The 26,751-nt window shown below is 48.3% G+C and overlaps 3 protein-coding genes across 15 annotated transcripts in view; all 3 read left to right on the top strand.

Annotated features, from left to right (window-relative positions):
- Positions 1–5,988, top strand: part of OTUD7B (OTU deubiquitinase 7B) — a 52,964-nt gene extending 46,976 nt beyond the window's left edge. For all 12 annotated transcript variants that reach the window (XM_042953813.1, XM_042953806.1, XM_042953805.1 and 9 more), the window contains 3 exons: positions 557–671; positions 2,454–2,538; positions 3,522–5,988. In XM_042953813.1, coding sequence (XP_042809747.1) covers positions 557–671; positions 2,454–2,538; positions 3,522–4,730 — 1,409 coding nt within the window. In that variant the 3' untranslated portion in view covers positions 4,731–5,988. The remainder of the gene's footprint in view (positions 1–556; positions 672–2,453; positions 2,539–3,521) is intronic.
- Positions 5,989–11,114: 5,126 nt separating this feature from the next.
- MTMR11 (myotubularin related protein 11) lies at positions 11,115–18,913 on the top strand. Of its 2 annotated transcripts, none has more exons than XM_042953803.1 (17): positions 11,115–11,378; positions 11,737–11,827; positions 12,245–12,366; positions 12,590–12,650; positions 12,808–12,950; positions 13,420–13,498; positions 13,630–13,765; positions 14,015–14,102; positions 14,259–14,347; positions 14,433–14,557; positions 14,949–15,015; positions 15,263–15,333; positions 15,880–16,046; positions 16,345–16,518; positions 16,770–16,952; positions 17,451–17,744; positions 18,215–18,356. In XM_042953803.1, the coding sequence occupies exons 1-17, from the start codon at positions 11,313–11,315 to the stop codon at positions 18,275–18,277; spliced, it is 2,019 nt and encodes a 672-aa protein (XP_042809737.1). In that variant the 5' UTR covers positions 11,115–11,312; the 3' UTR covers positions 18,278–18,356. The 2 variants fall into 2 exon arrangements, with proteins under 2 accessions (XP_042809737.1, XP_042809736.1); XM_042953802.1 differs by having other exon boundaries at positions 11,118–11,378; positions 18,211–18,913.
- A 1,006-nt stretch (positions 18,914–19,919) lies between these two features.
- On the top strand, positions 19,920–24,598 carry SF3B4 (splicing factor 3b subunit 4). The gene is made up of 6 exons (XM_042953801.1): positions 19,920–20,020; positions 20,494–20,622; positions 21,093–21,635; positions 21,967–22,173; positions 23,860–24,033; positions 24,242–24,598. The coding sequence occupies exons 1-6, from the start codon at positions 19,987–19,989 to the stop codon at positions 24,427–24,429; spliced, it is 1,275 nt and encodes a 424-aa protein (XP_042809735.1). The 5' UTR covers positions 19,920–19,986; the 3' UTR covers positions 24,430–24,598.
- Positions 24,599–26,751: the final 2,153 nt, after the last annotated feature.

The following is a 26,751-nucleotide window of genomic DNA, read 5'->3' as shown; positions in this document are numbered from 1 at the left end:
TGGTGCTTTCTTCTCACTTGGAGAAACTGAAATGGGAGAGAATGTAGCAGGAAAGAATTAAGTGACATGCAAACCCAGACCACGCACATTGATACGGTTTTACTAAGCTAAAGATAAACCGGGGTTTTTAAATTAAAAATAAATACTGTTTTTAAGAACAGCTTTGGGGAGAACACAGTAACCTGCCTGTATTTACTGCTCCCCATTCTGGAGTAAAGAGCGAATGTATTAAGGACACAGAACCTTCCAAGTGATGCTTTGCTGTATTTGCCTTATTCCTCGAACCCACATTAACTGGCAAGACCATCGTGAGTGTTCCTTGACTGACTGCTGGGGAGTCATGGAGATTAGTGGCCTAAATTGTGTGCTGGCTCGTAAGGGGAAACCAGTCTGTTCATTTTTAATGCCTGGGGATTTCACTTGTGAAACCTGAGAAGCGAGCTCATTAGAGACCTGTGATACAATTCAGCCTCCTTTTTAATGAAGTTCGTTTGTGTTCAGTTGCCTTCCTCTCTCCTCAAGAAGACTCCTTGACGACATGTTTCTTCCTCCCCAGCTGTGATCCCACTCACGGATTCGGAGCATAAGCTGCTGCCCTTGCACTTTGCTGTGGACCCTGGAAAGGGCTGGGAGTGGGGCAGAGATGACAGTGACAATGTCCGATTGGCCAGGTGAGGCAGGCCCACCTGCTAGGTGGCTGCAGTCTCTTCCACAAAAAGCATCCATTTCCCTGGGAGTTTCTCCTCAGCCCACAGGGAAGACAGTTACATCTTGACTCCAGTGTTTTGGGGAAGATGGAAAAGTGGGGGACGTATTGGGCACCAGGAGTCTTGCAACATGCAGCTTGCCTTGTCTTCCCACGAAAGAGATGGGAATCTAGGATCTCAACTTGGTCTTTCCTTATACTATGAAGGGTGTTCTGCTGTTAAACCCCACAGTCTCCCAAACAGTGATCAGAAAATCAAGATTATCAAATCATGGGGCTCAGTCGGTTAAGCGTCTGACTTCGGTTAAGCGTCTGACTTCGGTTCAGGTCATGATCTCGCGGTTTTTGAGTTCCAGCACCGCATCGGGCTCTGTGCTGACAGCTCAGAGCCTGGAGCCTGCTCCGGATTCTGTGTCTCCCTCTCTCTGCTCCTCCCCCGATCGCACTCTGTCTCTCTCTCAAAAATAAACATTAAAAAAAAAAAAAAATCAAATCACACTTTTTTCCTAGCCCAAGTGAGAGGGTGTTTATTTATTTATTTAAAAAAAAATTTAGGTTATTTATTTTGAGAGAGAGAGAGAGAGAGAGAGAGAGCGTGCCTGCGCATGAGTGTGGGAGGGGCAAGAGAGAGAGGGAGAGAGAATTACAAGCGGGCCCTATGCCACGAAGAGCTGGATGCGGGGCTTGATCTCATGAACCATGAGATCATGACCTGAGCTGAAATCAAGAGTCAGACGCTTAACCGACTTAGCCACCCAGGCACCCCTATTTTAAAAAAAAATTTTGAAGATTGATTATTTATTTATTTATGAGAGTGAGTGAGTGAGTGAATGGGAGAGGGGCAGAGAGAGGTAGAGAGAGAAACCCAAGCAGCCTCCTCACTGCCAGTGCAGAGCCTGACTCGGGGCCCAAACCCATGAACCATGAGATCATGACCTGAGCTGAAATTAAGAGTTGGACACTCAGCTGACTCAGCCACTCAGACGCCCCTAAAGATTTTACCCTTTAAGTGATCTCTACACCTAACACAGGGCTCAAACTTACAAGAGTCGCAGGCTGTACTGACTGAGCTAGCCAGGTGCCCCATGAGAGGGGTTTTTAAATAATTGGCCAAAGTGGTTTGCTCTGGATTGTTGCCTTTCTGGAATTTAAATAGCCAGAAAGATTTGTTCTCCCTGCCCGTCACCCTCCCCCAAGCCCCCCAGTGGGTTTAGTCTTCTACCTGAGCCCTCCACAGCTTCCAGGGAACAGTGTATGAATATAAAAGTTCTGCCCTTCCCTCTGACACAGTGTTTCCTTCTTTGGGTTCCCTGACCCTGGGGATCCAGTTGAGAGGGTTTGATTTAAAAATTCAGAGTTTATGGCTTTTAAAGTATGTTCTCACCTACCTATCAAAAACTCTCTCTTAATATTTATACTAGCAGCAGTAATAATGGCTACTGTTTAGTATTTCCTGTATTCCAGACATTATCCTGGGTCCTTTCCAAATACTGTTTTAATCTTCATAACAACCCTACAGGGTAGATGTTATCTACACCCATTATCAACCCCAACTGAGTTTTAGGGAGGGTGAAGTGGCTTGCCTCCGGGCCATAGAAACACTAATTGGTGGACCTAGAATTCAAACCCAACCTCATCAGAGTCCCAAGCCATGTAGCCCTCTCCCATCCTATCTCCCAGCTGGCTCATACTGCTTTGCCTTTTAAAGGTCACAGTATGTTTTTAATTCTTTTTCTCCTCCTCACAGTGTAATCCTGTCCCTAGAGGTCAAATTGCACCTGCTGCATGGCTACATGAATGTGAAGTGGATCCCAGTGTCCTCTGATGCACAGGTGAGGACTTCTGCGCCCTCATTTGCAATGAAGGGAAGCCAAGGAGACCTAGTGGTGGTCTCCTTCTGAATCCCTTCCGAATGATAGCTTGTAATTCAAGGTTAGGAATAACTGGGTAAGTTCCAAAAGACACTTTTTCCTGCCTTTCTATCTGTTAGTGCCCTCTGTTTTCCATAGCTCCTCACCAGCCAAGCTCTACTTTGTGATACTAAAACACATTCTTCAAGAAAAGTTTCCTAGATACTTTGGTGAACTCGAGATGGTCATTACTTTGTCCCAAGCCTTGTATGTATAGACCTCTGTGGTGGTGGGTACCAGAGGAGACAGAATAGCTTAAGAGATCTCGATCCAGGAGGTTCGGGAGGCTGTCATCATTATGCATAGAGCAGGAACACAGGAGCAAAGGCAAACTGACGGACTCCAGTGCTGAATGTCTAAAAGTTGGGGGGATGCAGAATGGTCAGACCTGGCTATGGTTAGTCAAGACTTTGTTGAGATTACCTCTGGGCAGAATCTGGTATAGAGAAATTTATAACAAAGGACACACTCTAGTGTCTATGGATATTCTTCCTCCTTACCCAGAGGCCGTGTATTGTGTTAGTTGTTCATTGCTGCAGAAGAGCCTCAGGCTTCACTTTGACATCTCCTTATTACAGGAGGGAGTCAAATTGCGGGGGCGAGGTAAAAGTTAGCTAGTAGACACATCGCTCCCTGGTCCATGGGAGAGCTGACCGGAGCTGAGAAAGGACAGTGCCCTCCTAGGTAACCCCTCACCTGCCATGACAGCAGCCCTTCTCTGAAAGTAGGCAGGCTCTCCAGGGATGGGGTTTATAGGGGGGTTAGCAGCCCTTTTCCACCTGGCTAATGCCTGTAGCAACGCTGCAGCGAGTCCCATGAGCCAGAGGTATGAGCTAGGGGTCCCCAGGGACTTCCCTCAACCAGACCAATGGGACAACCATAACACTGCTCTAATTTCCCCTCAGGCTCCCCTGGCCCAACCTGAGTCCCCCACAGCCTCAGCTGGAGATGAGCCCCGGTCCACTCCTGAGTCTGGGGAATCAGACAAAGAGTCCGTCGGCAGCAGTTCCACGAGCAATGAGGGCAGCAAGCGGAAAGAGAAGGCAAAACGAGGTCGAGAGAAAGACAAGAAGAGAGCAGACTCCGTGGCTAACAAACTGGGCAGCTTTGGCAAAACCTTGGGCAGCAAGCTCAAGAAGAACATGGGCGGCCTGATGCACAGCAAGGGTTCTAAGCCCGGAGGGATGGGAGCAGGGGCGGGGGTAAGCAGCGGCACTGAGACACTGGAGAAGAAGAAGAAGAACTCCCTGAAGAGCTGGAAGGGGGGCAAGGAGGAGGCAGCTGGGGACGGGCCTGTGTCTGAGAAGCCCACGGCGGAGTCTGTCGGTAACGGAGGGAGCAAGTATAGCCAGGAGGTGATGCAAAGCCTGAGCATCATGAGGATTGCAATGCAAGGGGAGGGGAAGTTTATTTTTGTTGGAACCCTGAAGATGGGTCACCGTCATCAGTATCAGGAGGAAATGATCCAGCGCTACCTTTCTGATGCCGAAGAGCGATTCCTGGCAGAGCAGAAACAGAAGGAAGCAGAGAGGAAGCTCCTGAATGGAGGGCTAGGCGGCGGGCCTCCTCCAGCCAAAAAGCCAGAGCCAGATGGTGGGGAGGAGTTGCTGACTGCCCCTCCAGCAGAGTCCAAGGTGATGGCATTCTCTGCTGGCTACCCTGGGGGCTTTACTGTCCCTCGGTCTACAGGGGCTGGGGTCCACTGCCAGGAGCCCCGGCGGCAGCTGGCAGGGGGTCCTTGTGGGGGAGGCCTACCACCATATGCCACCTTCCCCAGACAGTGCCCTCCAGGGCGACCCTACCCCCATCAGGACTGCATCCCTTCTCTGGAGCCAGGCAGTCACTCCAAGGATGGCGGTCACAGGGGTGCGTTGTTACCGCTCCCCTTCCGCGTGGCTGATTCCTATAGCAACGGCTACAGAGAGCCCCCTGAGCCAGATGGATGGGCTGGAGGTCCCCGGGGGCTTCCTCCGGCCCAGACTAAATGCAAACAACCGAACTGCAGCTTCTATGGACACCCGGAGACAAACAACTTCTGCTCCTGCTGTTACAGGGAAGAACTGAGGAGGAGGGAGCGGGAACCCGGTGGGGAGCTGCTGGTGCACAGGTTCTGAGTGGGGGAACCTTGGAGGGCAAGGGGGCTAAACAAAGAGAGTTAAGCTCCACTAATTGGCTCATCAAGACCCAGCCCCCATGCAAATGGGGCAAATGCAGAAACGTTGGTGGGAGCCTGGCTGGAAACTTTGAAGTGGGTGCGCGCTCGCTCGAGAGCTGCCAGGCTGGCAAGAGCAGGGCAGGGCCAGACGGTGCCTGGAGGGCTCCACTGGTCCTTTGCCAATCTTGATGGGACTGAGGAAGTATGGGGTGGGGCGGGGAGATGCTGATTCTGTCTCATAACTGCTTGGGTACACCCCAGGACCTAAGGGAAAGGGGAAGGTTTAGTGTGTGGGAGTGGGGAGGTGGGCAGAAGTGGGGGGGGGGAGCAGGCAAAGGAGGTTCTCAGTCAATAAAAGAAAAAACAGACCAAAGTCCTTGTAGGTTGGAAAAAAGCACATGACGGTGGAGTTGGGAGTGTGGAGGGAAACTGGGAAATTAGATAAATTTGCTATTGGTTTGAATTAAGGTAGGAATTAGGGTTGGATAAATTCTTCCTCCTGAAGGATCTGGAAAGACTAGGCAGTAATGTGTGCTCACAGGTGCTTATTAGGAGGGGGTTAGTTGAAATTGGTTTGTTGAGATGGGAAAGGGAAGAACTTCAAAGGGGAATCCTTTTCCTCTCGAGTTTTATTTCCTTCTAAACAGTCTTGCTGATCGCCCTCTATCTTTTCCTCATCCTTTTTGAGGGCTGAGCCTCAGCTAAGTTAAGATTGTGATTTTTTTTTTAAACGACTTTAATTTTATTTAAATAAAAAAAGTTCCCTCTGGGGAAGGGAGGAGTGACAAGAAGAGCAGCTGTGTGGGCTGAATCTTCTCCAGGCAGCGGGAGCACAGGTGATCCTTTTGTAACTACTTAGCAATAACCACACAGTGAGGTTTGAGTGCACCCCGGGAAGGGTGGGAGCAGGACAGACCTCTGGCCGGACTGTTTTAAACAAAACCAAAAACCTAAATAGAACACTACCATCCTCTGCTGCTGCATTTCTGTAGAAAGCAACTTATTTTGACTTTTTTGTTTTTAAGGAAAAGAAAAAGACCCCAGTGAGCAAAAACGTTTTAAAAAAGTGGTTGTTTTTGTTTTTGTTTTTTCCTATTTAAGTGATTCTTTCTCCTTCCTCTCTACTTTTGGAGAATGAACTTAACATCCCGGCTTCTTTTGTTAAGCCATAGCTGACCTTAATCTGTGGTTAGTTTATTAAAATAATTAAAAAAATACTTTGTAAGAAGACATATTTTTGATAATAGGATTGATGTTAAAACGCGGGGGTAGGGGTTAGGGGCAATTTATAAAAAAGGTAGTTAGAGAAATATATTTTAGTGAACTGTAACCACAGATCACAGATTCCTCCCAATGAGCTGATATGTTCTTTGGGTTTTCCCCCTTCCCCTGACTCAACCCTTTTCCCCAGGGGGTGGAGTGGGCCTATGGACACAGAAGGGGAAGCCCCTTTGCGTTTTGCACAAAGCACAAATCTGGCCAGCCTTCACTCTGGCCAGCACCATTTCTAAGAGCTTTAAACTGGAGAACCTATCCTGGGCCAATTTTCCTTTTTTTTTCTGGGGGAAAAAATCAACTATGCAATTGTATACACTCCTGGGTGCATACGAAGAAGGGGAATAAGTGTACTTAAGTGTCCAGAGTGTTAATTGGGGCTATTTTTCTGTACGTGGATTTCTCTTTTGAGATATGTACTCCTAACCCATCTCATGGACTGTAATCCCACATTTGCTCTAAACCGGACGAGGGTTGGATGTGTGTGTTGGAGACCTGTAATTGCCATATGTTGCTTCTGCCCAATCAGGAAAGTTGTCATCCCACCGTACCCCTTGGTAACAAAGCCCATCAAGACCATCCTCTTCATTGGAACTGCTCACAATTTAGCAAGGTTACTCTCTCCTCAGCAAACTTGAAGGTCACTTATTTTTTAAATCTGATGTCTGTTGATTTAATAATTTCCTATAGCTATTAATATTTAGGCTTTTATTTGAAAATAGGATGGTTTTAAAGAAGCAATGAGGTCAAAGGAGATAGGTTCCAAAGGAGGGGATGTATATATTTCTGGGCAGGGTGGGACTAGTAGGAGATGAGCGCTTCCCTTGGGTACAAAATGTAAGGGGTATTGAAAATCTCAGTAATTAGGACGAATACTGTTTTAACACAGTGTTTCAAAAATAATGCAAAAATATCCATGATGAATAAAATACCAAAATCTTGAAGACAGAATCCAACGGGACTGAGATTAGGGTGAGGGAAATAAGCTGAATTGAGCAGGTTGAATCCTATCTTTAAAATTTTGATACTTAGTGGATTTGATACTGTGGATTTTTTTTTTTTAATTTATTTTTTTTTTTTAAAGGGACGTCCCTCTTAAATTTTTTTTTTCAACGTTTTTTATTTATTTTTGGGACAGAGAGAGACAGAGCATGAACGGGGGAGGGGCAGAGAGAGAGGGAGACACAGATCGGAAATAGGCTCCAGGCTCCGAGCCATCAGCCCAGAGCCCGACGCGGGGCTCGAACTCACGGACCGCGAGATCGTGACCTGGCTGAAGTCGGACGCTTAACCGACTGCGCCACCCAGGCGCCCCAATACTGTGGATTTTTTACGTTGGTCTTGATTTTCAAAAAATACTGCACTAAGATAGTAGGTTGGTTTATTGAGTTTTGGGGCACCCTTTAAATTCTGTGCCCAAAGTGAGTGCCTTGCTCACCTCACTCCATCTCTGGGGTTAGAACAACACTGGTGAGACTACCACCTCGTGAAACACTGTCCCCTGAGGGCACCCGAACAACAGGTGGCTCCAGCTCACACCTTGCACACTCACCCTGCTTTCCCATAGGTGCCGTCTACCGCATAGGATTCTGGCCTGGACCAATAAAAGTGGAAACAGACCAGGGGTTTTCCCAGAGAATAAAACCAGGAAAGTTTTGATTCTCCACTGGACTGCTGTGTTTGGGTTTGATTTGTTATTAGATTCTAGTTAATACTTTTGTTTTTAAAAACTGAGGACAAATGAACAAAAACAGAAACTTTGTGTCATGTTTGTTTTTGTTTTGATTTATAAACTAACCAATCTCAATTCCTTTTGGCCTCTTTTCAAATAAAAACCGTGGAAATTCTGGGGGTGGCCTAGGGGTGAGTATGATAAAACAGGGCTTTATTTGGGCCCTATGGCTTTTTATTCAGAAATAAATTATTTTTGTTTAATTTGGAAAGGTAACTATTTATTGAGGCATTAAAAAAAATTCTCCATTCTAAGGATGAGGGACCCTGAGTCCATGGATGTTTTTCTATAGGGATGAGTAGACTGTCTTTGCTTTATTCTTTGAGGGGGTTGTGTGGGATGGAGGGTGAAGGAATAATTCCTGGAGAATGAAAACAGACTCTGGTTGGTTTGTGGTATTTTGGGAAGATGAGGGGGTGGGGGGAGAGGTAGGCCCATGCAATTACTGTGCTCAAGAGAAGGGAGGAGAGGGATCCGTGACGTTGGCCCAAAATGAGCAAGAATTCCTTGGTTAAGGAAGGGTACGTCGGTGAAGGGGGAGGCAGATCCCGTAACCCTTGCTGAGGGATGGTATCTCTCAGGCTTAAATAAGTGCACTTAGTTCCTTTAATCCAGGGCATTGGGGGTGTCTACTGAGGTTTTTATTGGAGAAGGGAAATACTTAGGGTTATTTTTCCCCTTTGAAGACAGCGCTACCCCTCCACCCTACGTTCTCCACCCCAGCCCTGATGCAGCAAGTATACTATAGGATAGGCCTCCAGATTCCTACCTTAACCTGCGCTCATTTTGTTGAGACTTAAAAAATTTAATCAAAAGTTTTTCCCTCATACAGGATTCTATCAACAAAATAAAAACATTATATAAAAACATGTTTTTAAAGATTCAATCTCTTCATGGAGTGGGGATGGTGTTAAACTCGGTGCTGTACAGAGCCCTCTCCTGTTGGCTCAGTTTCTTAAGAGAAACTAAAGCTCACAGACCAATAAAACAAAAATCAGCCGTGACTCCGTATTATGCACTTGGGAGGTGACACCTAGGCAGGAAAAATGGAGCTGGTTCTGAATGATCTCTGAGAACCTAGCTTTTGCCATTCTTGCTCCTTTCTAAACAACCACACATCTAAGGTTCGTCCCATTTCATCTTTCCCATTAGAGGTTCTAAGATGATTGTCCCTGCGTTCCTTGGACACCAGTTACTCTGGACTTTGTGTCCTCTTCTTTCTCCAAGCAGTCAGTGCCCCAGACACACGTGAGAAGACAATTAGAAGCCCCTTCCTGGCCTGCAGAATCACCTGCACCCCAGATTTTTCCGATTTTTTCCCCCTCTCCTCCCAAGGCCCTTCAACTGCAGATTCAGTGACTTGTCCAGGCACTCTTGTCCCTCTCACTTTGTGGATACCCAGCCTGCAAATCGCAGGGTGTTTTGCCCCTGTACTTAAGTTGAGTAATGAAATACTTCTTATGATGTAGTCCCTCACGTAGACTTTCTCCAAGCCACCGCCCTTCCCTGGCTACGTGGGTAAGGGGCGGTGGAAAAGGAACGGAAGCCGGCTGACACTGGCCGAGGGTAACGTGCAGAGCGCTGGGGGGTGGGGAGGACCTTGGCCTCTTTCTGTGCTTATAACTGGATCTGTGACTCATCTTGTGAGTCACTCAGCTCCACCTCCCTCCTCCAGCTGCCCCTCCCAGCAGCCTTCTCTCTTGGCACAAACCTGCAGCTAGACCAGGATTCTGAAAATGGAAAAATCTGATACAGCCCTTGCTTCTACATCCTTCCTTCCATCCACTAAAACCTCCACTAGTGTGTGGGGTACCGAGAGATGGTCCTCCTAGGACTTTGCCCTCAGCTGCCGCCCCTTTGCATTCCTTGCACTGATCCAAGTCACCCACTTTTTTCTGCCTTCCACCTCCTCCCATTCCCTTGATATTTTCCCACTGGATTCCTCTGCTGCTGCTATACCTCAAAATATTAAAGAATAGAATGAGGCTCTTGAATGCAGGGTGGTGGGGAGAAGGAAAGTGGATAATGGGATTTAAAAATTGTGGTTACACAGCTCTTCCTACTGCAAGAAACCTTGGGAAGGATTTTTTTCCCCCAAGAGATTGAGGCGCATGGAAAGTAGGTGGGGTTGGGGGTGCTTGGTAGCTTTTAGGACTTCTAGAATAAGGCTTCTGGGCCACCTTCCTAGCAGGTGTATGCCTCTTTGTTCCAAATTAACTTCCTGTCTTATAATATCCTCACTATTTCCATAGTAGCAGCCAAGACAGGGAACTTTTAAAGCCGAGGACGGAAGGGTGTGTGTGCTGAGGGGAGGAGAGTTGAGTGTCACTTTGGAAAACTGGGGCCCCCACCTAAGGACTGCTACCTCTGTACAGACTCAAAATCAATAAAATAGCAGCTCATTAACCCCTACTTTGTATTTCATTTCCTGTCTTTTTCACATCTAAATGCAGATTTTTGCTTCCGACCCAGGCACCATCAGCTGCAGTTCCTTTATTTCCCTCCTAGGGTCCTCCCCACCCATCTCTGCTTCTCTAGTTACAGGGGGTAAGGTTGGGGGGTGGGTCTGTTGAACTGATAGAGGTTTTCAGCCCTCAACTTTCAAGGTTCTAAACATGAATCATTAATTTGGAGATCTGGTGTCTGGGTTGCAGGGAGGGGTCATGTACCTAGAATGGGCTCTGGTTTCCCACTGGTGTGTGTGTGTGGTGGTGGGTGGGGGGGGAGGGGGGTAAGATCTTTTCCTTGGGCCTGCCCCAACCCCAGAACTTGCACGTAAACACACCTGTACTTGTGTCTGCATCCTGGAGATATTTCAAGTTCTCTCCCCAATATTCTCACTGCACCCTCCACATGAGGTATGTTTAATGCTCTCTGGAGAAGAATATACAAAATGCTTTAACTCAACTCCCTCATTTCTTGGACCCCCCCCCCCCCCCCCCAGGCAAAACTCCCCTGAGGTCCGATTTCCTACTACTTTTGCCAGGTGTGTGTGAGGCAGTAAAGAGGCCCGAACTGCTTTTGCATTCCTCCCACCTCTCCACACCCTTTAAGAAGACAAAAAAATTAAGCCCAAATTATCCCAGGTTAATATTCAGCATTACTGCTCCCCTCAAATAGTTTCCAATGCTCGTGAACAGAAAGCATAAGATCTGGGACTGGGGTAACGAATCTGGGCATTTTTTTCCCCAGTCACCCAGTTTTTTCCTCACCTTTTCCAGGCTCCTCCACTTTCTCTCTACTTTTCCAAAATTGTGTGTATTCCCCTTTAAGGGGCTGGGCATCTCTCCCGCCCTCTCCAGAGTCGACTGAAGTTTCCGTGGAGCCTCCTCTGGCTGGGTTGGACACACCTTTCAAGAGACCCCTAATCGAGCTCCAAGCACCACAACCGCTCCTTACCCTAGTGCTGTCCCCCTGCCCCTCTCCCTCACCTACCTCTTCTCAACTACAAGATTCAGCCTCTCCCCCAAAGGGCTTGAGCATCCTAAAGGTTTCCCACCCTTCACGGCTCCGTCCCCGGATGGAGCCAGAGAAATGTGGTGGGGGGGCCGGGGCCAGAGTTTCAACATCGCCCCCCAGAAGGAGGAGCCAGAGATGGGGGTAAGGAGAGGAAACTTGGGCTTGGGAGGGAAGGGGACCGTGGGCAGGAGGGGGTGAATGAGGAGGATTGGGAGATAAAAGGGGGTAAGAAAAAGATCTAGAGGAGGATGGTGTGGTCCCATATCAACTTTGGTTGATGGAACTTGGTCTGTCTTTTTCACAGTCTCAAGTTCATTGTCTCATTACCCATTAACCAGCCCCTCCCTTTACTGTCTGCCAACTGGGTCCTAAACTTCCCGGCAGCCACTGATCTCAGTTTCCCCTGAGAGCCTGAGTGTAGGCCTCCAATGGTGGCTGCTGAGGTAATCCCAGGTCCCAGAATTGGAGAGGCCTGGGTTTAACCCTACACCCTTTGCAGCACTCTGGACCAAAGTGTGTCCAGAGGACTGGGATGCTGGAGCCCAGGAGTCAGCAGCTTGACGGTCACGTGGCCTCTGGATGCCTCCCAGGTAGTAGCTTCCCTTTCAATACTTCCAACCTGCAAAGACTCTTCCAAATTCCATCCTGCTCAAATCTTGCTTCAAACTTCACCAAAGATACCTCTGTATTCTTCTACCCACTCAAAGTGCTTCTGCCTCAGGCTGGCTCTCTTCCCTGTCCAGAGCTGACTGGGAACATGGACCTTGATGGTCCCTGTTTTCTGGACTCTGTTACTCTTTTTCTCATTTACTTATCCAATAAGTATTTGAGTGCCTACTATGTACAAAAGAATACAAATGATCCCCTCCTAAGCTTTCTTTCTAGTGGGGTTAGGGGAGGATCTTAATCTTCCCTCTTTGGATCCTCCTGTCTCAGAAGACTCGGTGTATACCAGTGTGGGCGACACTGGGAATAGTCATAACCTAGCTTTCCTTCTTCCCCTGTAGGGGAGCAGATCCTAGCATGGGCCCCAGGGGTGAGGAAGGGGCTGGAACCTGAATTGCCTGGAACTCTGATCTGCACCAACTTGAGGGTCACCTTCCAGCCCTGTGGATGGCAGCGGAGTCAGGTGAGATGGACAGGGCAATGGAAAGGACAGTTAGTGAGAAATGGACTGGGGGGTCTAGAAGGATTTAGACAAGTGAGACAGGGAGAATTATGCTTAAGGGCTGTCTTTTGAATGTATCAGGGATGGTCAGTTGGGATTATCTCTTGGGAGGTTGGGGGTTGCCAGGGTAGGATAATGAGCAAGATTTCAGGTGTCTTCGGCATCAGTCGTGTGCTTCCTCTAGGAGACTCCCCTGAGCAGCGAATATGATTTTGCCCTGGTCAACATTGGGCGATTAGAGGCTGGTAAGTGGGTGGTGGGGTGTTTGTGAAGGGGCTCACTGGGGGCTCACCCTTTCTCAATTCTCCGAGGGCAACAGGGATGGAGTGGGATGGGCCGGAAGACTTCCTTGTAGAGGGACTCTGACCAATGGCTACACTGCTTTCTAACTCTTGACTTCAGTGAGTGGCCTGTCCAGAGTCCAGCTCCTCCGTCCAGGGTCCCCACTTAAATTTATCCCTGAGGAGATTCTCATTCATGGCCGAGATTTCCGGCTGCTCAGAGTTGCTTTTGAGGCTGGAGGACTAGAGCCTCAAGCCTTTCAGGTAAGAGACCTTCAACCCAAAGACTCCTCTTCAGAGCCTTGGGGATCCTTTCCCTGGTATTCCCACTACTGCCCTATCTTTTACAACCCCTCTCATCATTCTGTCTGCTTCTCTCCTCAAGGAGAGGCTAAAAGCACAAGAGTAAGGGGCCTGAATTCTAGCCCTGGGGTTGCCAATTATCAGGAGTGTGACAGTGGGCAAGTTTCTTCCTTTGAAAAACAGGGAGGGCTGGATGAGACTGTTCCTGAGATTCTTCCCAGAATTCACATCCTGTGGTTCCATGATTCTGGATGTGTTCTCCTGAACCCAGGCCCCATGACCTGTGGAAGCTCCCTTCCTCAGCGACTGTCTTTGCTATTGTCCTGTGTCTCTACTGGTGGCAAAGACAGTTGAACAAACATGGGCCCTACTTCATCCTCTACACTTCTTCAGTCTGAGCCAGAAGGCTGTGATGTCCTTTCCTCCACAGGTGACCATGGCCATTGTCCAAGCCAGAGCTCAGAACAGTCAAGTTCAACAGTATGCAGGGATACCCCTGAGCAAGGCTGGTGAGTGAGGGTGCTTTAGGGTAGGGGAAAGGTAAAGAATCTGAGAAAGCAGAGGCTGGCTGTAGACAAAAGAGCTGAGAAGCTCTCTCTGGTTCCTCTTCCTTTTTTTCTGTGCCTCACTCCTGTCCTAGGCCAGAGTACAGGGTCCAGAAAACCACCTGTTCCCCTCTTGGAGACATCAGAAGACTGGGAGGCTGAGCGGAAAAAGCAGGGGGCCAGGGGCTGGAGGGTCAGCACCATCAATGAGAGGTTCGACATAGCCACCAGGTGATCCCCAAGTCCACCCTAACCCCTGCTGCCCTCCCAATCTTCCCACAGTTCTTAGATCCTCTAAAGCTAGGACTTCCCACAAATTCCAGCCTCTAAGGACATCCACAAAGCTTTCCCCCTTACCACCTAGATCTCCAAACTTGAGGTTCCTGGGAATAATGCCCTCCTAAGCAACTTCCTGATAATGACAGGTTGCATTATAATGAGGTCACTGAGCTAAGCTGTGACACACTCTCAATTTCACAGCCTCCCCCGTTACTTCTGGGTCCCTAAGCGAACCCTGGACAGTGAAGTCAGGAGAGCCTTTGGCCACTTCCATCAGGGCCGTGGACCGGTCAGTATAAGCACCAGGGTGATGGTTTGGGATTAGATGATTATGGGGGAGGGAGGGGTCAGGGAGGGTCATTGTTGAGGGAGGTCAGTGTGGGGGCAGGACAGGGTGGGGCTAGGAGTTTCTCCCATGGTGATCCTAACCTCCCACCATCTGAAGCGTCTGTCCTGGCATCACCCTGGGGGCAGTGATCTTCTCCGCTGTGGTGGCTTCTATACAGCCAGCGACCCTAACAAGGAAGATATCAGGTGAGGGAAGGTTTGATGAGTAGAATCAAGGGTTGGAGGTTCAGGGCAGATTCGTTCCCTTACGTTGTGACTCCCTCCCTTCCAGAGCAGTGGAGTCGATGCTTCAGGCTGGGCATTCAGACGTTGTCCTGGTGGACACCGTGGATGAGCTGCCTAGTCTCGCAGATGTCCAACTTGCCCACTTGAGGCTGAGGGCCCTCTGCCTGCCTGGTGAGACAACCTCTGGGCCCTACCTCCATCCCAGGTCTGCTGACCCTAACCTGGTTTTTCCCCTTTTGCCTGTTACAGAAGAGTAACCAACCCTGCAGCCCAATCCTTCGTTTTCTATTCCACTCTCATCTCCCACAGACTCAGATTTCCTGTCTTCCTGACCTCAAAGTATCCTCTCTCTTTTTTGTAGCAGCTTTATTGGCTGACATATAATTTACATACCATAAAACCCACCCTTCGCCCATCTTAAGTGTTTGGTTAATTTTATTACATTTACAAGGTTGTACAACTATGTATGATTCATTTTAGTAGCCTCAGGAGAAGATCCTGAATCATGAATCCTGAGTTCTCCCAATCTCTTTGTCCTTCTGACCCCTCTACTCTCTCTCAGATTCATCTGCAGCTGAGGAGAAATGGCTCTCAGCCCTGGAAGGAACACGATGGTTGGATTATGTCAGGTACTGTCTCATGTTCTAGCTATGTTTTATAATTCAACCCTCCCCAACCTTCTGTTAACTTGAACTCCTAAATGGCCTTCCATTAACTCTTCTCTTTGGTTTCCCAAGAAGACTCTTTTTTTTTGCTGCTCCTTAGAAGGAGGAAGGGGCGGAATTTTGGAGTCTGCGTCTATTCCATCCCATGACCCATCACTCCCTTCCTCCAGGCTTATCATTCTTCTCTCCTTTTTCTCCTCTGCCCCACTAGGTCTTGTCTTCGAAAGGCCAGTGACATCTCAGTCCTAGTGACATCCAGGGTTCGCTCTGTAGTACTACAAGGTGAGTTTCTTGGGTTAACCTACTCCATTCCTTCCTTTTTCCTTTACTCACCCAACTGGGAGGGAGACCTAGAAGTTTTCCTTGTCCTCTTCTAGTGCTAGGACCTTATCCTGTTACTAGGAACTACCCATGGGCCCTAAATCATTCTTCAGTGCTACCTGTGCCTCACAGTAGTAGTCCTACTACTAGCTCTAGTGCTGCTACAGTCTGTGGTCCCTAACAGTAGGGTTATTCACCTTCTGTTCTCGTGCTTCCATCAGTGGATGGTGACCGGGGTTGGGGTGGGAAGAACAATGGAGAAGCTGGTTTGAGATTTGTGATTCTACCTCCTGCACGTGAAGCTGGGTATTTCAATCCAGGTGGAGTCTATGGACTGAATCATTCAAGGTCTTTATTTTCTCTTCTATTTGCCCTCTCAATCCTACCTACCAAAACTTTAACCCTCTGTACCTCTCTCTTCTTCTTGCCACGTTTCCTTTCCTCATTTTCTTCTGCCCTAGTTTCGTGGCCCCTCTTCTTTGTCCCTTCTCCCTCTTTATCACCCAGAGCGCGGTGATCGTGATTTCAATGGCCTCCTCTCTTCACTCGTCCAGCTGCTTTCAGTCCCTGAAGCCCGAACACTGCTTGGCTTCCAATCACTAGTGCAGCGAGAGTGGGTGGCAGCTGGACACCCCTTCCTGACCCGACTTGGGGTAACTGGAGCCAGTGAAGAGGTGAGATCATGTTGGGAGAGTAGTGGGGGGAGGTATTACCAAAGATGTAAGGGGATGAGAAAACTATATAGTATAATCCACTGGAGGTGAAATCAGGTTAGAAGGTTCCTGAGATTAGGCTAAGCTTGAAGGGAGACCTAGATGAATGAAGCACCACAACTCCCTACTACCCTCAATCGGATTTCCATTCCCTGATCTTAGTGGCCCTGTTGTCTGTGTCTCTCGTCCCTCGTCATTGTCATCCTCCTCTTTTAGGTGCCCACAATCCCTCCTAACCTCTTAATTTCCTCCTTCTCAGGCTCCAGTGTTTCTCCTCTTCCTTGATTGTGTCTGGCAGCTCCTCCAGCAGTTTCCAGCTGAGTTTGAATTCTCAGAGTTTTTCCTTCTTGCTCTTCATGACAGTGCCAGGGTTCCTGACACCCTCACATTCCTGAGAGATACTCCCTGGGAGCGTGGAAAACAGGGTGGACAGGTCAGTGAGTTCCAGTTTTGATTTGTCTTTTCTTTTCCTTGAGAAGTACCCTCTGAAGTTTAGTCTTAATTTATGGAAAGTGAGGTCTGTGGATGGGAAAGGGGGAGGTTGGTGCCCATTCTCACGACTGGACTTTCACCCTACATCTGATTCCCAGAGGAAGAGGTGAGCGTCTCATGATTTCTATACAGACTTGGGAAAAGGATTCTTTTATTTGTTTTACCATCCTTTTTCTTGTTTTCTCTGTCCAGTTCAACTCCTATACACAAATCTATAACCCAGGGTGCTGCCAACCCCCTGCTGGGAATTCTGTTAACTCGCAGCTATCTGTCTGGGACTGGGATTTACGCTACAACAGTGAACAGATACTACAATTCCATAATCCTGGGTATGACCCAGAACACTGCCCAGATTCCTGGCTTCCTAGACAGCAGGTGAGATGTCTACACTTCCTAAATTCCTTTGCCTTTCTCACAGGCTCATCCTTTTAGACAAGGAGAAGTAGAAAGACACAGTTCCCATGAACTCATGTCTGAGTTCCCCAGGGAAAGCTGCCCCACACTTCCTCTGTAGCTGTCACATGTTTTGCTCTTCATGACAGTGCCAGGGTTCCTGACACCCTCACATTCCTGATTAGGCAGAAATCCTAGAATAGCACAGAGGGCAGCCTTCTTGTCCTCATCTTTATTAGTTTTTGTCTCTTACATACATTTTACAAGTTTCCCTAAAATTGACTTTCATGAGACCTGAGGCCTAGTTTGAAGTTTGAAGCCTAATGAGGAGAGAAGATAGAGTTCTCAGGGGGAGGCCTGTAGTTCAATCACTAATGCAGTGTGAGTAGGTGGCAGTTAGACATTCCTTCCTGACCCATTTTGGGGAAAGTGGGGTCATCTAGTTTCTAGGTTGCCAGTTGATTTCTCTTTTCCTTTTAGCCAAGCTTCATGGTTCCTGGACCCCCCAGTTCTGTGTGGCTCTTCTCCAGAGGGGCCCTGACTCCCCTCAATCAGCTCTGTCCTTGGCGGGACAATCCTTCCCTGCTGGCAGTCTCTTCTCGTTGGCTCCCTCGAGCAGCTATCTCCTCTGAAAGCCTGGCTGATCAGGAGTGGGGGCTCCCCTCACATTGGGGGGCTTGCCCTTTACCCCCGGGGTTGCTGCTGCCTGGATATCTGGGACCCCAGATCAGGCTGTGGAGACGCTGCTACTTGAGGGGAAGGCCTGAGGTCCAGGTGAGGAGGGAAGACAGGGATTGGGAGTGGGAGAATGGAATTGACTACTAAACCAGATGTTTCAGGAGAAAGCAAATGTTTCTAGGAGTGGAAAAGCAAGGGCCTGGGAGATCGAGAAGTGAAGTACCATTCCTATTGGACTCCAAGTGGATAGGTTTGGGAGAGTGTATGTGGTGGGGATGCAGATGGTTGTTGCTCAGATCAAGTAGAACCTAAGGCATAGCTGGAGGGGGAAGAGAGAATTAAAGATGCCAGCGGTGATGGTAACTAGACTTGTCATGGGGATCACTTGGTAATGTATAAAAATGCCAAATCACTAGAATATGCACCTGAAACTAATAGGATGTTGTAGTTAATTATACTTAAAAAAAAAAAAAAATGATGCCAGTAGTGGACAGAGATCTCAGAAACAGGGAGCTAGAGCTACAATAATATTCCTCTCTGCCTCTCTTTACCCCCTCCCCAGAAAGGCCTCTCAGCTCCCACAATCTCTGGCCTCCAGGATGAGCTATCCCATCTTCAGGAGCTTTTAAGGAAATGGACACCAAGAATATCTCCTGAGGATCATTCCAAGAAAAGAGACCCAAATACCATTCTCTCCCAATCCCGCTGAAATTACTGTCTTTTTTTTTAACCGACTGAGTGACCCAGGTGCCCCTTAATTACTGTCTTTTTTATGGGCATGGCAGAGGGTGGTCCAGAGTGAGGGAGGGTTCTAACCTTCTGATTCTTCTTATCTGGTCTTGCTGTCTCAGCTTTTGACACTCCAGCACTCAACAAGCTCACTGACCTTTCTGTTGCAAGTGTGTGGTGCTAACCTTCTCCAACTCTTGCCCTGTCCTGTTTGGTTCAAGATAGGTTTCTTGTGGTTTGAGGAATTAAGAAAAAAAAGCAATCTAGAACATGATTACCTTTTTTCCAGGGCAATTTTATCCCTTTGGATATCCAGCTGTTAAATTGTGAGAGATGCTGTCCATCAGTCTTAACACGATGGCCTACAGACCTCATTCTCACCTCCTCTTGCTGCTTCCTTAATTCCAATTTGTTTCTTCCCTTTGGTTTTCTATGGGCACGCAGTGGGTATGGGAGACGCACTGTCTCTTCCAATTGTGTATTTTATACACTGACATTTCTATTTAAGGAGTTCATTAAAGCACAGTATTTATACACATTGCTGACATTATCTCTTGCGTCTGAATAAAAGATCCTAGGTAAGGGGTGACTGTGTGGCTCCCTAGTCAATAAAGCATGTGACTCTTGGTTGTGCTCAAGTCATGAGCTCCTGGCTCTTGAGTGTGAGGTCTACAGCTGGCTCTGGGCTGACAGCACAGAGCCTGCTTGGGATTCTCGGTCTCCCTCTCTTTCAAAAACAAATAAACATTAAAAAGACCCTAGGTAGGAAAGGGGTGGGTGCGAACCGGGAGAGGATGGCACCCATCATACTGTCCTTAAGGAAGTAAGGGGATAGGGCAGGTCAAGTCCACATGCAATTGGGAGAAGGGTTCCCTTCGAAGGAGCAGACGGGCCAAAAGCACACCAAGACGTTGTTGCCGGGCCCAGGGTGTTCTGAAGGTAGAAAGTGAGGCCTCTGGGCTTCAATGTCAACTACTCCTCAGCTTTGGCCACTCTCCATTTCGGAGCCCCAGGTTCCCGTCAGGAGCCCTCACCCCCACCCACACGCAATAGGACTAGGTGAGCTAGACGTTCCGCTTCTTTCCCATGAAGGAAAACCAAACACCTCAAGCCCAGGCTGGGGCTGAGGCCACCGCTGTCCGAGGGTTGTGGGCCGGGGTGGGAGCTGCCTCCGCGTCTAAAGGCAGCAGAATCCCTCGGGGGGGGGGGGGGGGGGGGAGAAGGACACCCTCCTCTGGGGAACAAAGAAGGCTCGTTTGGCAACAAAATATAAAAAAGTAAAGTTTTGTGCTTTCAGCTTTTGAATTTCCATTTTTGGGAGCAGTGTGATCCTTTAGCGTCCAGTACTGCCTTCAGAGGGTCTGAGCATTTGCATCCCGCTTCCCTCGCTTTCACCGCTCGCGTGAGCACTTCCTCGCAAGGCCATTGATGGGAGGCGGCCCACCGAAACGCGGGAAGTCTCCGCCTTTCCTAAGATGGCCGCGGCCGCTTCCGGCTCCTCCCCCGCCGCGGCCCTGCCCACTGCCCTCACGTCCGCGTTCGCCCCGGAAGTGGAAGTAGAGTTCAGAAGGCGGGACCGCTGCCTGGAGACGGCGGGAGCTCTTTCGCCATGGCGGCCGGTCCGATCTCCGAGCGGAACCAGGGTGATTGGAGGGGATGAACCCGGAATAGGCCCACGAGGGCTGGCAGGCATCGACTAGGGCCAGCAGTGTCTTCGCCTGGGCAGGAGATCGGACCTCCCCTGGAGGGCGCGAGACCGGCCCCCGTGCCTGCCGAGGGAGGGTGGCCGAGTGTAGGCTGAGGCCTGTAGGGGTGGTGCTGTCTGTGCCCAATCCCTTCTCCCTTCCCATTCAAAAAAAAAACCCCAAAAAACAAAAAAACCCCACAAAAAAACAAAAGCCAAACCAAAAACAAAACAATTCACCAAAATAATTTGTAGCAGAACCTTTAGATTTCGGAAGGCTCTTTAGTTCCTGGAAAGGGAGGTGTAAGAGTTTAACCGAATTTTCTTTTTTTCTTTTTGCTCCTATACTCCATCTCCACTCCCAATTCCTCCGCCTGTCATCTCCTTCCTGTCATTCTTTCATCCTTGGCCTAACCTGCTTCCATCCTCTAGATGCCACTGTCTACGTGGGAGGCCTGGACGAGAAGGTTAGCGAACCACTGCTGTGGGAGCTATTTCTCCAGGCAGGGCCAGTAGTCAACACCCACATGCCAAAGGATAGAGTCACAGGTCAGCACCAAGGTGAGTACATGACAAGAGGTGAGTTTATGTATTGAGGGGACAAACTGCTGGTGGAGGGCTCCAGCAGTATTTATTTATAGATGTTTTGGAATGAATTCTCCGCAGATTCTTTTTTTTTTTTTTTTTTTTTTTTTCATTTTGAGAGAGTGCAAGCCAGCGTGAACAGGGGAGGGGCAGAAAGAGAAGGAGAGTCCTAAGCAGGCTCCACACTGTCAGCACAGAGCCCAGTGTGGGGCTTAAACTCATGAACCTGAGATCATGACCTAAGCCAAAATCAAGAGTTGGATGCTTAACCGACTGAGCCACCAGGAGCCCCTGCAGATTCTTTTAAGCATAGCCCACAGCTTGTTTCTGGAACCATTCATTCCCAATGGAAACAAAGTCGTTATTTCTTGTGGTTTGGAAGGTGAATGAGTTATACCCCATTTTGAATCACTTAAGTTGTTAATCTCCACTCTTTTACTTCCCAGGGTATGGCTTTGTGGAATTCTTGAGTGAGGAAGATGCTGACTATGCCATTAAGATCATGAACATGATCAAACTCTATGGGAAACCAATACGGGTGAACAAAGCTTCAGCTCACAACAAGAACCTGGATGTGGGGGCCAACATTTTCATTGGCAACCTGGACCCAGAGATTGATGAGAAGCTGCTTTATGATACTTTCAGCGCCTTTGGGGTCATCTTACAAACCCCCAAAATTATGCGGGACCCTGACACAGGCAACTCCAAAGGTTATGCCTTTATTAATTTTGCTTCATTTGATGCTTCGGATGCAGCTATCGAGGCCATGAATGGGCAGTATCTCTGTAACCGCCCTATCACTGTGTCCTATGCCTTCAAGAAGGACTCCAAGGGCGAGCGCCATGGCTCTGCAGCTGAAAGACTTCTGGCAGCCCAGAACCCCCTCTCCCAGGCCGACCGCCCTCATCAGCTGTTTGCAGACGCACCTCCTCCTCCTTCTGCCCCCAATCCTGTGGTGTCATCACTGGGGTCTGGGCTTCCTCCACCAGGTAATGCTTTTATTCAAAATACTTTTGTCTTGTGTTTGGGGTATGGTGGTGGTGGAGCAGGAGGAAGGACAAAGGACCTGATGAAGGGGGATGTGGAGTCAGTAGGTGAAGAAAGAGGGATTGAGGGGTGATAGTCGTGGTGGGGAAGAAGGCTGTTGAGTTTCTCCAGGAGGTTGAAGTTGTTGTTCAGACTTGTCTAGTATTGCTTCTGACTTTGAAGAGCTGGGAGGAGGGGAAACAGCTTTTCCTGCCTGAAGAGGCCAGACGGAACAGGCTCTACAGACATTCTCTTCTCTCCCTGTCATTAACTTTTCTTCCATTTCCTCTATAGGCATGCCTCCTCCTGGGTCCTTCCCACCCCCAGTGCCGCCTCCTGGAGCCCTTCCACCCGGGATACCCCCAGCCATGCCCCCGCCGCCTATGCCTCCTGGGGCTGGAGGACATGGCCCACCATCAGCGGGAACCCCAGGGGCTGGACATCCTGGACATGGACACTCACATCCTCACCCATTCCCACCAGGTGGGATGCCCCATCCAGGTGGGTATTCTTTGCTGGGAAAGGGAGGGATGGCCTTGGCAGAGGAGCTTTACTGCCACTTATGCTCCTGTCCTTGTCCCTCAACAGTGATAATAATAGCCCCAGAGCTCAACTTTTCTTCAGTTTTTCATATAAAACACAAAATACTGTTCTCTGTTTACTTTAACAACTATCATCCTGTTTCCTTTTTCTGATGTAAGTTTTTCCAGAGAGTATAACTGTACTTGATTTTTTTTTCCTTTCACTTAAAAAAAAATTTTTTTTAACGTTTTATTTATTTTTGAGAGAGAGAGAGACAGAGTACAAGCGGGGGGGAGGGGGGGGGCGAGAGAGAGAGAGAGGGAGACACAGAATCTGAAGCAGGCTCCAGGCTCCAAGCTGTCAGCACAGAGCCCGACGTGGGGCTCAAACTCACAAACAGTGAGATCATGACCTGGGCGCAAGTCGGATGCTTAACTGAGCCACCCAGGCGCCCTTCCCTTTAACTTACTTCATTTTTCTTCTTTGATTTCTACCCTAAAGCAGTGACCTAATTGCCAAATCTAGGGGACGCTTCCATTCCTTATCTGGTTTGCCCTTTGGTATACTTGAAATTGGGCATGTTGTCCTGTTTGAAAATCTTGTCTGTTGGTTTTATTGGATTCTTCATCTGTCTCTGACTCCTCAGTCTCAGTCACCTTAATAGGCTTCTTTTTCTCCCCACGTAGCTAGGTTTTTATATTCGGTTCTCTTCTCCACATGGCTCCATTACTTGTACACTGATGCCTCCTAGATAAGTGTCTCTGGTCTGTGACCCTTAATCTTGCTGTGTGATGGACCTCTCCACTTTTCTACCTCTGTCTTCAAACCTGTTCTTCTTCTAGTATTCTTTGTTTTCAAATGCTTAATTGAGAAATCTGAGAGCCATTTTAAACCATTTCCTGTCACCCCACTCTAGATACCAAGTCTTATTAATATCTCTGGCATTGGCCCCACTGCCAGTGCCCTAGTTCAGGCCCTCTTGTACTGATTATTTCACACCTGATTTACTGTAGTAATTTTCTCATGCTTTGCCTCCAGTTTCTCTATCTTTGATCCACTTGCATAGAGTAATTCTAAAACACAGATGCTCACATACTCTTGCTCAAAATTCTTCTGTTGCTCCTTTTTATCTACAGAGTGAAACTCAAACTTATCACCGTGGCATTCTAGGCTTTTTGTGATCTGGTGCCTGTTCATTACTCCCATGACTACATGCTGCTGCTCTGCATTTCTCTGAGTTACTGGTTTTCCCCAAACATACTGTGCTGTTTGATGGCTCTGTGATTGGCGCATGCTGATGTCCTGCCTGGGATGCTCTAGTCTACTTTGTTGTCCACTTGAAAAATTCTTACTTACTCTTTAGAATTAGATCTTTGCTCAGACAGTGTCTCTGCTACCTTCCCAAATCCTGTCGTCCCTCTGTTCGTTACATACTTCTGCAGCACCGTGATACTGTGAAAGTCGTGGAAGGAGCAAGGTGGGTGGGTTGGTAGTTGATTTGTTTGTAACCTTAGAATGGGGTTGAGGATAACGGCACTTTGTACCAGCCCTATTTTCCATACTCTTCTTTTCCTGACATCATGTCTTTCTCTATTTTGTTCTCTTTTTTTTGCTTTTTGTATGCCTTTTGTCTCCTTTCTCTTTGTGTCTGTTTTTTCCTCATAGGGATGTCTCAGATGCAGCTGGCCCACCATGGCCCTCACGGCTTAGGACACCCCCATGCCGGGCCCCCAGGCTCTGGGGGGCAGCCGCCACCCCGACCACCCCCTGGAATGCCTCATCCTGGACCTCCTCCAATGGGCATGCCCCCTCGAGGGCCTCCGTTTGGATCTCCCATGGGTGAGTAGGATTCAGCCACCCCCCCCATCCTCAAATGTCATACTCTTGCAGCTTCTTTTGTCACGCTCCTGTCCCCTGCCCTTTCTTTTATTTACATTTCTGCTCATGGTGTCCCTGCCAGTCTTCTCTGTACATTCTCCCAACATCAACTAGTACCTGTTTCCCAACTGTTACTGAAGTCAGTCAACTTTTCTTTTTTTGTGTGCAGGTCACCCAGGTCCTATGCCTCCACATGGGATGCGTGGGCCTCCTCCACTGATGCCTCCTCACGGGTACACTGGGCCTCCACGACCCCCACCCTACGGCTACCAGCGGGGCCCCCTGCCTCCACCCAGACCCACCCCCCGGCCTCCAGTGCCCCCCCGTGGCCCACTTCGAGGCCCTCTTCCTCAGTAATTTCTCATTCTCTTGCCTCCTGTTCTATCTTCCCAATATTTTTTCAAATCCTTGGACCAATCTGAGTTGCTGTAGCTCCTTAGGGCTAAGGCACTAATCCCTCTCAGGCCTTTTTTTTTTTTTTTTTTTTAAGTGTAATTCTTTTCACAGGAGGTTTTTTTTTTTTTTTTTTTTTATGTTGGTCCTAAGTGTTTTACAAATGCACAGAGAAAATAAAATTAAACTCCTTGTTTATTCTTTGTGCTCTTTCCCTCGGCAAAATAACTTCTCTGTTTTCTCTAAGAAGAGACATCAGTATATTGGGAAAAGAATGGTAAGGTAGGAGGGAGCATGCTTATTCTATGTTTTAAGGCTTACATTTAGCTTATAAGCTGGAAACCCTAAGTACCCGTGACATAGGGTTTTTGTGAATATGAAGCGAGAACAGAGGTGAAGTTCCTGGAGATAATGCTGGCAAAAACAGGAAGGAAGATGCACAAAGCCATCCACTGCAGTCCTGCTTGTAATGGTAGTAGGTTGGAAACCGCTCTCCTCTGTTGGTCAGGGACTGGTTGAATAACTTGGTAAATCTACACAGCAGCGGTAAAAAGGAGAGAGAAGACTACCTACTGTTTTAGAGAGACCTCCAGGATACATTAAGGGAAGAAAGTAACAAGCCAAACAGAACGTCCTATGCTCCCTCATCTAACATACGCATTTATTTACATTAAAAAAACCAGATAAACCAAAAAGGAAATTCATACACTGGGATGGGGAGGGGAGCTAGACTTCTCTGAGCATACTATGTTAAACTTGGTTTACTTCGACACTGTGTACATAAATGTCTTACATAATTGCGAAACTGTTGAAATTGGGACCGTTGGAACTCGGTAAACCTACATTTTCTTCCATGCTTTCCCTTCAGACATCATAAATGAGGAATTTGGATCTTACTCCTATTTTTTTCCTCCTCAGTCCTTCCACACCTGACTTACATCCCATGGAAATCTGTCTTCAGAGACTTTGAGTAATTAGACCAAATCCAATGGCCTGTTTTCTGTTCTTTGCTGTATTTAATCCTCTTACGTCACCACTTTCCTAAAGTTCTCTTTCTGGTCTACACGACCATGGACTTTGCTGATGTCTAGGCAAGAAATGGTGCACCCAGCCCTCTCGTTCTCTTGCACCATTCTTTAAAAAAAAATTTTTTAATGTTTATTTATTTTTGAGAGAGGGAGAGACGACAGAGTGTGAGCTGGGGAGGGGCAGAGAGAGAGGGAGACACAGAATCTGAAGCAGGCTCCAGGCTCTGAGCTATTAGCACAGAGCCCGATGCGGGGCTCAAACCCACGAACTATGAGATCATGACCTGAGCCGAAGTCGGATGCTTAACTGACCGAGCCACCCAGGCACCCCTCTCTTGCACCATTCTTACGTGATGTGGTACCTATAAGACCTGCCAGTGGCAGCTGAATGATACAGAGGTGTGCAGAGTGCTTCTGTTCTGGTGTTACCAAGGCAGTGGGCTGACACGTGCCATTATTACGACACAAAATATTCTGGGAGCGTGAGGAAGGGTATCCCGGCATGAAAAATCTGAGAAAACTTCCAGAAAAAAGAGTGATAAGTTCAGATGTAATGTCAAAGGAAGGGTAGATATTTCCCGGGCGAAGAAGGGGAAGCTCCCTCCTGGTGGACTGGATGCTCCCGAGCAGAAGCCGAGATTGGTCAACAGCACTATAAGTGATCCACTAGAGCTGCATGGCATTGGAGCTAGCTGGGGAGCTCCTGTTGATAGGGCTTCTCTGCCCTTTCTCATGTGGCCCAGAACCATTCAAAACCGCACACTGAGGCAAAGGGAGGAGGCTGCTTCGGACTGGAAGCTATTGGCTCAGGAATTCTAGCCGTCCTGGGATCTGCTTAGCGGCCCGGAGTGCTGAGAGAATTGCCATCCGAGCACCACTGGCAGGGCACACTGGCTGGGAAGCTGCTATCCATGAGGGAAAGCCACAGGGAGGATTTGAGCAAGGGAGTGACCGATTTGCGTTTTAGAACTGTGGTAGTGGGGGGAAAAGATCTGAGGGAGAAGACCGGGCAAGGAGCCAAGCAGGGCATTCGGCAGTAATTTAGGGAGAGATGCAGTCCTCGAGGGCCGTGATAGAAGCCCTATGGAGAGGAGGGGATGCACTGGGGAGGTATTCTAGAAGGCAAAAGAATAAGGTGAGGTGTTAGATTGGATATAGTGGAGGAAAGGGAGAGTGGAATCAGGATGAGAGTATGCAGCAGGAAGAATTTCCCGGGAGTTGGGATGGAAATGGTAAATTAGGTTTGGCATATGTTGAC

The sequence above is a fragment of the Panthera leo genome, chromosome C1 (assembly GCF_018350215.1).
Source record: "Panthera leo isolate Ple1 chromosome C1, P.leo_Ple1_pat1.1, whole genome shotgun sequence".
Taxonomy (NCBI): Eukaryota; Metazoa; Chordata; class Mammalia; order Carnivora; family Felidae; genus Panthera; species Panthera leo.
The sequence above is the reverse complement of the archived record's forward strand: the minus strand, read 5'-3'. Positions and strand labels throughout refer to the sequence as shown.

Excerpts from the sequence above, each read along its gene's own strand:
- MTMR11 (XM_042953802.1), top strand. The coding sequence starts at position 11,313 with ATGTGGTGGGGGGGCCGGGGCCAGAGTTTCAACATCGCCCCCCAGAAG. Across the intron at positions 14,558-14,948 it reads GAGGGCCCTCTGCCTGCCTG|ATTCATCTGCAGCTGAGGAG; the intron begins GTGAGACAACCT and ends ACTCTCTCTCAG. Across the intron at positions 15,334-15,879 it reads TCGCTCTGTAGTACTACAAG|AGCGCGGTGATCGTGATTTC; the intron begins GTGAGTTTCTTG and ends TTTATCACCCAG.
- SF3B4 (XM_042953801.1), top strand. The coding sequence starts at position 19,987 with ATGGCGGCCGGTCCGATCTCCGAGCGGAACCAGG. Across the intron at positions 22,174-23,859 it reads AGGTGGGATGCCCCATCCAG|GGATGTCTCAGATGCAGCTG; the intron begins GTGGGTATTCTT and ends TTTTCCTCATAG. Across the intron at positions 24,034-24,241 it reads TCCGTTTGGATCTCCCATGG|GTCACCCAGGTCCTATGCCT; the intron begins GTGAGTAGGATT and ends TTTTGTGTGCAG.